The sequence below is a fragment of the Dromaius novaehollandiae genome, chromosome 1 (assembly GCF_036370855.1).
Source record: "Dromaius novaehollandiae isolate bDroNov1 chromosome 1, bDroNov1.hap1, whole genome shotgun sequence".
In the NCBI taxonomy this organism is placed as follows: domain Eukaryota; kingdom Metazoa; phylum Chordata; class Aves; order Casuariiformes; family Dromaiidae; genus Dromaius; species Dromaius novaehollandiae.
Window position 1 is genome coordinate 70,288,932 of NC_088098.1, and position 12,804 is coordinate 70,301,735.

The 12,804-nt window shown below is 39.4% G+C and overlaps 1 protein-coding gene across 12 annotated transcripts in view; it reads left to right on the forward strand.

The window, feature by feature from the left end:
- SOX5 (SRY-box transcription factor 5) overlaps positions 1–12,804 on the forward strand; it is a 651,412-nt gene that overhangs the window by 494,537 nt on the left and 144,071 nt on the right. For all 12 annotated transcript variants that reach the window (XM_064515931.1, XM_064515936.1, XM_064515914.1 and 9 more), the window contains 2 exons: positions 4,102–4,274; positions 6,846–6,914. In XM_064515931.1, the coding sequence (XP_064372001.1) occupies positions 4,102–4,274; positions 6,846–6,914 (242 nt within the window). The remainder of the gene's footprint in view (positions 1–4,101; positions 4,275–6,845; positions 6,915–12,804) is intronic.

Here is a 12,804-nt window from a genome sequence, read left to right on the forward strand (position 1 = left end):
TCAGAACTAAGAATGTGTAATAGTTTATTTCACATTCCAGTAAATTTCTTTTAATACTTAAACACTATTATGGGTAGTGTTGATCTGAGCTGAAGTTTAGGTTTGGCGATACCAAACGCCACTAATTTGAGTCTTCCTTTATTACCATCTGCTGCGAGTGTTGCATCCACAAACATGTTTTTTCCGAATCCCTTTTTGTGGTGGTAGCAAATAAGCTGATGCATCTGGGAAGCATCTTTTCTTGGGCCAGTCAGTGTATCAAATCGTAGTGTATACTTTGCTGCTTTGTTGCCTGAGCTGTTTGGGTAAGTTTACTGTGAAAAATCCACATTTTGCCACGGCAGTGATAGCACACGGAGAGAACAGTGCGAGCACCTAGAGCAATCTCCTGAAAGGCAGGGGGCCTCATGGTTAAAAGCTGTATTAAGCATTAAACGTGCAATAACAATTTGTCGTAGATATGACAGTAATTATAAGTAATTTTTGAGGGATCTATTGCTGTAAGCTGCTCTGCTTCTGCTCCTCACTCGATACCTGGGTGAAGTGCTTCAGCTGCCTGTCAGGCTCTGCGCTGTCGTTGTGGGTGCTTACTTCTTGCCTCCAAGTGATGCTGCATGGCTAGAGGGAAAGCACTGCAACTGCAAATAGCGGGTGTAGAGCACAGGCTAGCTCCGCAACCATCTCCAATTCTGTGTTAATTAGATCAGCTCAAGTCACAGGTGGGCTGCAAAACCCCCAACCACCTGTGATTCATCATTAGTGTGGCTATATGTATATGTGGGCAAGGCAAGGGGAAATTACCCCCAAACTCACCATCACCCGGTAGTGCCCTACTTCTGGTCTCCCACAGGTTGTGCGAGAATGTGGCTACCCGAGAACTCATTTTTCAAGGAACGATACCTTAGTGAATGTTAGCTATTGGAAGGACAGGCTAGTCACGTGAAAGTAAAGTACCTATTTAGCTATGTTTTCCAAAAATATTCTCCAGCAGCAGAATTTTTTTTAAAGTTGCCGGTCACAAGTTCCCATTTCAGTTTAGTGCCAAACTCAAATTGCTCAAGGAAGACAATGCAAGAGGGCTTGCTTTTGTGAGGGACTACTGCCACTGCAGGGTGTACGTCAATGGAATTAGGCATCGTACTTAACAACAGTTAGTACATAAGGCATCCCCTTTGGGCATCTCAAAGGTTATTTTAAAAATTAATAATAATGAAGAAACCGAGTTTGGTGAACTTCTTTCCAGTTGCACGGTAGTAGTGTGACCAGAGCTCGAGTTTCTTTACTGTCAGGTCATTGCCCTGACCCCTCGCTCTTCATTCATCCATAATTTCCTTTTGTTCCTGCGACTTAAATAAAGCTGTTGTTTTCCCAGCAGGAAAGGTGTTTTGCTCCTCTGTAGGTAAATAAGATTAAAAAAGAAGCTACTGAAGCTGGCTGGGCCTGCAGTTACGCAGTTGCTTCATGTCGGTGTCAGGGCAGTAACACTTGGCACGTTTTATCCTCTCTCAGGAAGTGCAGCCTGAGGTTTAGGACACCAGACTGGATATCGAGATTTCTTTTTCTGCGGCTGTCGGTGACTAACTCTGTGACCCATCTGTCTGTCAGTTTACACATATGGAAACATTTTTCCACCTTTCAGAGGTGTGGTGGGGATTAATTTAACTTTACAAAGTGCTTTTTGATTCCCAACTGAAAGCTACTGTAGGAGCTCAAAATACACTGATTAACCAAGACTAGCTGGGTATCTTTGATGTGTGTCACTATATTTGTCGAACAGTTTATTTGACGGTGATTTGTTTTTGCTTGTGCTTACTTTAGAACTAGTCCAGTACTGTATATGCCTTCCCTTGCTCTCTAGTTCTCTCTCTCTTGCTTTCTCTCTCACACACACACTCTCTCTTACTTCAGTAAAAACTTAGAATAAAATATCTGCAGATATTTTTCAATTTTCAGACATTTCAGTGTGTGCAAAGTGTTACTTTGCCAACGATACTAGGTAATCCCAACAAATCATCAGCAGATGAATGTTACAGTAATTTAAAATACTGGCAGCTGATAGAACAAGACAGGATCTGGGTTTTAGAATAATTCTTCTCTGCCATTTAGAAATGCTGCACCGTTTTTTTCCCTGAAGAAAGCAATTGGAGGATGGAGGAGCTGCAATAGACACTTCTAACTAATTGTGTGACCAGGTGGCAAATGCATTACTTAAGCTACTTTTCTGCCTCCAAAGCTTGAAATGAAAGTTGTAAGTTAAAAGTGTTTTCCTCACCACTAGTAGTGTTTTAGCACTGTCTTCTAATTCTTTCTCACAGATTTTTAACAAAGCAGTTTTAAAGTCCTGTGCTTTCCGTTTCAGGGTGTTTCTGAAGTTTCCTGCTTATGCCACAGTTTTTTTGATAAATATCTGAGAAAATTCTGCTGTAGATCTTTGTTATATAATGAGAATATTTTCACGTAGATCTCTGGCACCTTAATAAAAAGTTCAATCAAGTGACATTTCCTTTATACAAAAAGCTTCATTCTTTGTGTTTTCCCGGTTGTATATAACTGTCTGCAAATGCATTAAAGGGCTTGGAGCTGGTTAAAGTAGCAAATGGGATACTGCTTGGGAGTGCAAGGATGAAATTAAGTGAATGTAAATTAGACTAAATATCAAGCAAATATCCCTAACAGTGACACCTCTAAGACTGTGCTATAATCTTCCAAAGAAAGCAGTGGATGACTCACCATTTCAGACATTTCAATCCAATCTAGAAAGCTGTAGTAAATATATTGTAGGGAACATTCCTGCACTGGCAGGGGGTTAGCCTAAATGAGCTATTACCAGTAGCTCTTTTCCATGTCTGACTGATAGTTGGCTAGGAACATGTTTAGTATAGTAGCCAATTTTTTTTTTTCCACTTGGAGAGCTTTGGTGACATTGGCAGAAGAACGCTTCCTATGTCTGAGAAAGGTTTCTGTGGCAGGATTGTCCCAAAAGCAGACTATTTTCAGAGGAGGCATAACGACAGATAGCCCTAATCGTTTCCTAAAGCTTTTTGAGAAAGGGTTTCATAGGACCTGACTCATATGAGAGGGTGTGGTGGTATTGGAGATATCTGTGGATTAGCTGCTACACATATTTTCTGTCTTTTAAATTCATGGTAAAAGGGTATTAGAGATACTAATACTGGCATTTTTGTTTTTAGGGTATGAGTCATAGCTTTTGATTTTTTTCTTTGGAATTCTTTCTTCCCTTCTCTTATAACCGCTGTCGTTCTGGGTGGAAGCAGGCCTTTTCACAGAATGCTTATGAGATGGTCAGTTCCTGTGTCTGTCTGTTGAACTCTCATGTAAGAAGCATCCAATGACAGTAGAAATAACAGAGACACTGAGCTGCCTTTAACTCACTTCGTTTTTCCAATATGTTTATGCAAGCTTTTTTCCTTTAAAAATTCTCGTCATCAGCAACACCAGTGATACCAGCTATTGACAATTTAAACACTCTATCATTTCACGCTCATCCGGGCAGCTCTAGATGGCATAACAGCTAGCCCTCTGACAGCTGTTGTACATTGTGCTAGTAATGGTGAGAATACTGGGGGTGGGGAGACGCAGGGGTATCCAACACCAGGGAGACTTCTCTGCTTCCCGTTGGTTATAGGGAGATGCTAATACACACCTGGCAGTTTCTCTAAGCAAAAAAGCATTGACATCTTTTTGTTTCCGAGTTTCCGACAAAAAATGTTATAGTCTTTTGACGAAGAAAATGTTGATTTTGATCCCCATGGTATGTAAACAGTTTTTAAAATTTGAAACTCTTACAAAACAGATTGTTTTTTTTCCCCCATCAATCCTGAAAAAAAAAGGCAATAGAAAATAGATGAAGGGACAAGGAAGCATTGATGGGGCACACCAGATCAAAGTCTGCATACAGGGTTGTCCTTCCTGGCTCATTTTCCTGTAGAGGGACAGGCCTTAATATGCAGTACATTGCAATATGCTGCTGCACTTTGGTTCTGCTAAAACTTTGCTTACAGTGAAGCTGCAAAATAAAACTTAACTAGCTCTAAATTTCCTCTCTCTTCTTTACCTTTTTTTTCACCATATGATGCCCAGGGACTCCAGAAAGCCTCGCTGAGAAAGAAAGGCAGCTCATGGGTATGATCAATCAGCTGACCAGTTTGCGAGAACAGCTGCTAGCAGCTCATGATGAACAGAAGAAGCTGGCTGCATCACAGATCGAGAAACAACGCCAACAAATGGAGCTGGCTAAGCAGCAACAAGAACAGGTGAGTAATTATTATAGTGGCTTTCAGCTTAAATCCTTTTCTAGGAGAACTTTCCAGTAGCTTATCTTTTAGGGTTGATGCTTCTCAAGTTTGTTCTCCACCCAGAATTTTTGTTCATTCATTTTCTTAGGGGAAGATATTTGAACAAAAATATATTGGAACAATGCCTTAATTTGTAATGTGTAAATTAGTGCTCTTTGTCTTTCAAAGGAATGCCCTACAGTTTGGGGGATTCTCTTTCAATACTGGTTTGTTTTTTCTAAGTGCAAATAAGTGTGCAAATTCAACTCTCCTGAGTAATGTTCCAATACTGCTTGGATTCAAGGATACTGAATAGGTACAGAGGGAACAAAACATGGCATTTGGACTGTAACCTGATAAAAGAAAGGGGTCCTTTTGCCAACTCTGGAAAAAAAAAGTGGGGAAGAATATAAAATCAGTGAACAAATGTGATTTTTTTTCTTGAAGCTACTTTAGAGGCTTGATTTTCAGCTCTTGCAAATATGCCCTCCACTGGAGGTGCAAAAGTATCTTCACATGTGAACAGTTCAAACATGTACATGTGGATACAGCATTTTATGCAAGAGCATGATTTTTCTAACAAATTTGCAACATGCAAGTTTTAACAGAAATGAATGTCCATTTATGTACCTGAACATGAGAAGAGAATGCTTAGACATCTGGCTTAAAATTTTGTCGATAGTACATCCTCATGCCTTTTATCTGGAAGCATATTGGCCTGTCTGACCATATATCTCTGCTTTTCTGAATATTATTGTAATCAAATTTGCAATTATATCATGGAGGTAAACTTTTTTTTTTGCATTTATTTGAATGCCTGCATACTTGCAGTTACGTGAATTTTTATGAAGTTAACAAAATTCTGCATGTTCAATTCTAGCTGTCATACCTCCATGTTTGTATTGTAGCAAATAAGCCTTGAGAATCTAAAGCACTGCTGACATCTTCAGACAGTGTAGTCTTGTATCTCCCAATTTTTGGTTATTTAAAGGCCTTATGTTAAATACTGTGTATTTTGGCCTCACACCTAAAATCCCACCTAGAGACAACAGAAGAAATGACTTATCTATTAAATTAGACTTGTATCACACTGTTGCTTGCACCTCTGTGTCAGCAACAGTGTGTGAAGGTGGAACTGGCGAGATTCCTCTATGAAGAGACATCCTGCAGGACCTATTTTCTTTGCTCTGTCTACTAAAGTCACTAGTGTTTTAGGATGGCTGAATGATCTATAAGTGAAAAAGAAAATAGAGCAAATGGAGGAAGGCAGGAAAAAATTCTGCAAGGTTATTATTAGGATAATTAGGATTTCTTTAAATTTAAGAAATTGTTTATAATTTGGTGTTATATAGAAATTAACTGAATTCAAAAAAGGTATCAACAAAAATTATTTTCAGTCAATTAAAGAGAGGCTCTAGAAAGAAAACACTTTGTTAATCTTTTAGATGTGGAGTTAACTATGAGTGAGTGTTTCTTATGCTAATAATTTAACAATAGAAATGAAAAAAAAATAGCTGAGGGGAATAATGCTCAAAATTCTTCCCCTCAAGTTATGTCTAAAGTCCCATCTGACCCTGAGATATGCACACATACCACAGGGGAAGAGCAATCCTCCTCCTAATGTTTGTACTGCTCCTCTAGCTATCAATTAGAGCAGAGCTTTTGTGATGACTCAAATGAAAGATTTTAAGTTTGTTTCTCAGTTTTGAGGTACATGTTGGTTTATCTCCCTCAGTCCTCTGAGAACTCTAATCTGATTGCAGCACTGTCTGCTTTTTCCTTTGCGGTATGTAAAATAATATCGAACGGTGGGGTTCCCTTTTAGCCAGTGGAGAGAGGGGAAGTTCCTACAGAAAATACATGTGACTGAGCTGGAAGACTTAGAACTACTTCATCAACTTCTGTAAACTGATTTCAGCGTAGAGCAATGCTGACTTGCACTAGCCCCTTAGTTTCTTTCAGCTGATAACACACATTGAGGCTCTGAGTGGCAAAGTGGTTTTCCCAAACCCAGTTCCAGTCTCTTTTTATCTCTTTCTCTATCAATGAAATGCACACACTAATAACTTTCTCCTGGGTGTCCTACTTCCTCTCTTGAAATTTTTGACTAGGTGGTACCAAACTTGAAAAGATTATTAGTGTCCATCCTACTTTTTTGCGTCTTCTGCCTTCTCCTCCTATTTGTCATCTTCTCTACCAGTGTTCTTCTTCCTCCAGCAGGGAGGAGCAGATGAATGCTCATGTTTTTGTGGCTTCAGAAGTGCCATTCCGTAAGGTAACAAGAGAGAAGAGATTTTTGCATCAGTCCTTCTCTTAATATCCAGCACAGCATTGTCCGTAAAATTCCCTTTCACATTAGTATCAGCTATGAATTGCTCCTGAATATGAGCCTCCTGCTTCAGTGGCAGTCCAAGCTGCTACCACCCACACTTGAAGGTTTTTAGCTTAATAGAGCAGTTTAAAGAACCAAGCAGGGTGGAAAATTCCTATGTACCAATTCCAGGAATGATGATACATATCTCACATTTCTTCTGTGCAATTTCTCCACAGATTGCAAGACAACAGCAGCAGCTCCTGCAGCAACAACACAAAATTAACCTTCTTCAGCAGCAGATCCAGGTCAGAGACTGCGTCTCCACCCATGTCCCTATTATCTCTTTTCTCTCCTTTTCCTCCCCCACTCCCTGCCCCGCTTTCTCTTGGCTGTTATTGTCATAGTTTCTTAAGAATCTCTGCAGATAGCTTGACATCTTATTTGTGAAAACACATGTGGATGTTACCTGTCACTAAGCAAAGAAAGGTCAGTTTCTGAAAGCCTTCTTATGATTAACACTGCTCATATAGGGATCAAGAAGCAGATGTCAGAGGAGCCAGTCGCTTGAGCAAGGGTTTGCAGTATCAGATCCTCTGAAAGTGTCTTCCAGCTGTAGATTGGGACTAACAAAAACCCAGAAAATGTTGGGTTGGAATGGATCTCCTACAGTTCTGTTTCTGATATTTTGCTGAAGCAGTTCTCTTCAGTCATTTGTAATTAAGTGCCTCCCTCTCCTTTGCTGTGCTCGAGGTGTTAAAAGTCTGGAGACTTTCAACACTTTTGGTGAAGTCTTGTCTGAATGAGAAACTATTTGAAAGATTGGTTAGACTCTGGAGAGCAACTCTCTAGGTCTTGGTTACTTACATGTTTCTCCTGGTAGAAAAAAAGTTGTTAACTCAATGTAAGCAGTAAGCTTTATTTAACTTCTTTTTTTGTTATTCAGAAGTCTCTTTTTATGCCATTGGCTGTGTTTCATTACTTCTCTTCCATGTGTATGTATGCATACTCCTGTTTTGGGAACAATGCAAATCAGTTTGGCCATGAAAATTTTCACAGAATAACAAATGATGGGTTTGACATTTTACAGATATTTACAGTCATGGTAAAATCCCTGACTGTTTGAGTATGCAATTATTTATAGAGCACTGCAAGTCACTGTGGGAAGTGGATGTTATGTTCTGTTTGCTCAGTAACATCAGGATTTTCCTTCTAAAACTTCTCTTTATTGTTTTAGAATTAGTTGCATAAAATTATGGGCTATATCCTTAGCTGGTTCACTAAAACATAATTCCGCTGAAATCGGAGGAGCTGTATGGCTTCACACTAATGGAGAAACTGCCTCTATCATTTCAAAGGAGATTCTTTCAGTATTAGGACTTCTGTGACTATGAAAAACTTCTGGGGAAGTTCCAATCCTCTTTTAAAAGGCAAGATATAAAAGATGTATGCTTTGTTGAAAAGAGTTTTGGGATTGTTAAGGCCAGACTTGGCCTTGACCTCTGCCTTTTTTTGTTTTTTAAATTCGTATGTGGAAGGAATTTTTTTTTCTAGTTCTTTGTTGCTATGTCTAATAAAACTTACAGAAAAAAACATAGTAGCACATCTACAATATCATGGAAAGTATTTACACTTTTAGCTATAAGAGTGAAAGAGGAAATTGTTTTATAAGCAGCGAATAGAAATAAATTGAAGTAACATAATTTGACCCCATCCCTTTTAAGTTTGAAGGCCTTGTAGATAAGAATGAAGTATGTCTTTTTTTTGCATACTGAAGAACACTGATTATTGATAATGAGATATAGAGCCTTTCATCTCTTGATCCCTCATCCAGGTTTGACCTAAGTCCGTAGTAAATGAACGTCAGCTAGCTACCATCTGATACAAGCTGCAAGCCTAAGAAATGATTTGGAGGCCTGTCTCAAGGAATTTTGGATGAAATATTGACCCTGTCAAGGTCAGAATTTCACCTCTAGGGTCCACTTCACACAAAACCCATCAGATTTGGGGTGCCCTCCTTTTTGATGGTCACATGATAAAGGTCAAGAATTGAACAGGCGTAGAGACAATAATGTCCTCTCATTCCCATAGAGATGATCTATTTGTAGTGAAACTTAGATTATACTGCCTGGATCTTGTCAGTTCCACAGTTTGTATGGTCTTGTAGTCTCTTGAATCCTGGTTGCAATCCAAGATTAGACTGTGAAGTCACTGATAGAAAAAAAGCTCCTTTAAAATAAAAAACATACTGACAATGAATAGAAAGAGAAATATTTTTTCTCAGTTGTGCACATAGTTGACTGTTATCAGAGAGAAGTAGACTGAAGAAATCTGCCTTTGTGTATAAATGGAGACAATAAAATCACCCTAACATACACGTTTAAAATGGTCTGTGAGTTTACAATCAGGTTATGGTAGGTGGAACAGAACTCTGACATGAAAGGAGTTGTGAGTTCAAATTTTCTGACCTTGCCCTAATTAATCTAACAGGCTTCTGTCACATTGGCCCAGAGTTTTTAAATAGCGTGAGATTTATTGACAGGGAAATATTCCTGCAAAGTCTGGATAACTATTTAACTTATGTGCAATTGAGTGATTAGGCTGCAGTTATGAACACAACCTATTTATGACAAAGGAATCATTTTACTTCAGCCAAATTTTTCTAGGCTTGTAAGAGTTACCGTAATTCCAGATAAATTACTACAGAAAAAAAGCTATTGAAATATTGTATTGAAAACATAATACACGAGGGTTTAAAAAAAAAAACAAAAAACCTGACTGACCCCCTGATTTATGACTCCTTTCTCTAGGTGCGCTAACTTGGAAACACTTCCCTTTCTCCTTACCCCAGCAAACAATCACCAAGACACACACAGTACACAAGTAGGGAGAGATTACAACGTATGTCTCCTCCTTAGAAGACCGCGAATGCTAAGTATAACTACAGCTCAGTTAAACTAGCCACTTCTGTGATGGTGAAGAAAGACTTGTTAGCTACTTGAGCTTAGAAAATGTACCTGGCATGAGTCTTTAATTGACTTTATGTCTTTGTCAAGTCTATCTCTTCCGAATTGACGGGAGCGAGGTTTCACTAACCAAAGACTAAGAGCTTGTCATCATATAGAGACTTCAGTAAAGAGAGAATGCTGAACTGGAGAGAAAATGCTGCACAGGATTTTATGTTTTGGCAAATGGTTATGATTTTTTTTTTTTTTTTTTTTTTTTTTTGCTTTTCAGGATGTTCTAGACCTAATTTGTAAAGAGGTTTCTCAGAATAATTAATGAAACCTCCCCCCATCTTATTTTATGCCACTTTGGAATGCATGCTCCCATACACAGTGCAGTTCTGTTTCATCTTCATGTGTATGAACACTGTCACAATGAAAAGGTTTTCACTTTACCAGTTTCTGCCTGCAGAGTATCCAGGTCCTTCCCTCCTGCACACCTTGGTCTTGGTCTTTTAACAGCAGTAGAACTGAAGCACCTCTTCTGGTCTGTTTGCTCTTGTGATTGTGCATCAACAGGCCTGAAGATTTCCATTTGTTTTATTTTCAGATCAGCTCTTTAGTGATCTGCAGCTATACAGCAGGCTGTGGAAGGACCATGCAAACGCAAAATACTGCCCTGTTACTTCTTGGACTAAATCTAGTTTAGTTACTTCAGGGCCTCAGGGGAACTCTCAGAGTCACCTCGCCATCTTCTTTTGTGCAGGCATAATCCACTTTCTGGTGTTCTTGCTTCAGAACATGTCAAAAGCTGGGGCTCTGTGGCTGTCCCCTCAAATAGGCAGAGAGTGAAAGAAACATGAAGCCTTTTTTTTTTTTTTTCATGTCAATGATCTGATACAGGCAATGAGCATGTGTGGTGTCATGCCTGGGATGCAAGGTTTTGTAGGATGGTGCAGTTTATACCTTCTAGTTGCTCAGAGAAACCATCTAGCCCAGGTTGGTGTTTGAATGGTTTGCTTTGAAGCTCAGTGAGGACTATCATTTTAATTGAACTATATTTAAAATGAAATATGGTTGTTAAAATTCATAAGACAATTCATATTCAGTAGGGCACTGTTGATAAAATAGGTCAAACTTGCAGCCTAAAATATGATTAAACAAATGTTGCTAATCTCTTACAATTCTGTAGAGAACCTGAGAAAGTTTAGTGTTTTTTCCTCAAGCTCCAGCTCTTGGAGTCATGTGATGACATGAAAATGCCAGCTTTTATTTATTCAAAATGTAAACTTCCAGCTCTCATGTTTCTGGGCAAAGTTTGAAACCATGAACACTATGCACTCCAAAATTAGAAGGCAAACAAAAAGGAGGCCAAATGTTGTTTTTTAAACTGTTCTGATTTTTAGTCAAAATTCTTTTTGGAGAGCCCAGCTGAAGATTTTGGAGTGCTTAAGATTGCTAATAATGTAAAACTCAGAACTTGAAACTGCAAGAAGCAACAGCACTACTTTGCAGTGTCTCTAACATTTGGGCCACACTTTTTTTCACTTTTTAGTTTAATACTACAGATACTTGGTTACTAATTTTTAGTCATTTCTGGGTGATGAACTTATCCCAAGAGCTGAATGCCATCTGAAATTTCAGAGCAATTCCTGTCAGATATCAGTCATTTGATGACTCTGTATGTTTTAATACAGGGTTTTCTTTTTCCTTCAGAAACAGACACATGTCAGAAGATGTTCTAATGGAACGTCCTTTCTGCTAGAAAATATGAATTCAGAAAAGTCAGCATGTTCATTCATGAAGAATGGGTTGATTCTGACTACAATCAACCTGATGTAAAGCTAAAAAGGTGTGCTTGTAGTGTGCTCGGCCTGCCAGGCAGGTTGTGTCTTCTGCTTGGCATCCTGCCAGATCATCCACCCGGCTCCTGAGCCTGGTGGTGGATGAGACATGCTCCTGAGCCCAGGCCTTCTAGGAGCCCCTGCTCCCAGGCTTAAGGCTTCCTGAAGTCTTGATTGCCTCAAGCTTTCCAGGCCCTTTGCAGCTTGTCTGGCAGAGAGGTTGCATGCCATGGCCTTCCCGACTCCATGCCTCTCGGGCATGGAAGTATATGGAACATGGAAGTATATGGACATCCTTCCTGGGTTTTTTGAATCTGTCGGCTACCCTGAGTGTCCTCTCAACTTCAACTCCAAATAAGGCTTTCCCCTACGAGCTTGGATCCAGATTTCCATTCTCCTCACCCACTGTCAGCTGTCTATATCCCTTTCCCCATGAGTTGTATGGGTAAGTGGAGAGGCCTGGCTGCACTAATGTTCCCAAATCAGAATATTCCCATTCTCATTAAGTTTGGAGGTTTAAAGGTGTTGTTCCGATTTGGAATGTAGTAAAATCTTGAACACTTGGAATTTTCTGCAAAATGGTTAGTGCTTTCTGTAACCAGATGTATTTTTTCAAAGTCTATCTTTTTTTTGGGGGGGGGGGGGAGGAAAGAAGGATTTGGTTTCTGAGTTACACAGAAGTTCAAAAAAAATATTTCTTAAGCTTAATATGTAAGTTAGAAATGACCCAGAGTTGTTATTTTCAAAACTTTCCAAACACAAAGTGGCTCTGTTTTGATTCCAGCCTTCCAAAACATTGCTAAAGAAACTTGCTTCCAAAGGGACCTAGATATCATGATTTACCCACACAGTTACCTATGGTGATAATTTTTTGTTGTTGTTTAGATTTGTTGTTGTTGTTGAACTGCTTAGGCGAGCAAGCATCTGTTATCCAGAGCCGGCTAAATGATGTTCTGGTATTCTCTGTCTCCCTGTTTCTTTAAAAAAAAGGAAAAAAAAATTCAGACTTTGATTAGCATGCTAACCTTTTTCAGAAGAAATGTAGGCAAGTTGGACTCAGTTGTAAAGAGCACCAGTTGCTCCTTGTTGTTGTAAGCAGGCGCCGAGCGTTTCATTGTTCATTAGAAAAGTAAAGATTTGTTCCCTGCCCCCAAAAGCTTGCACTGTAAACTATACTTCCAGCACAGCTCATCCTTTCATATGCTGTGTCCTGCTGGAAAGCAAACTCCAGCAGCGCACTGTGTGAGCTAAATACTTGAGTACTTTGGCCTTAAATAAGGAGGGTAGAGACCCTACCCTTAATCCTTGCCCTGTTGGTATCTCCTCAGTGCAGCCTTAAGGACGAGAAATTTTATTCTTGGCTCCTATCTTCTTATGTGCCTGTAACCCAGATTTCTCTAGGAGGCTTT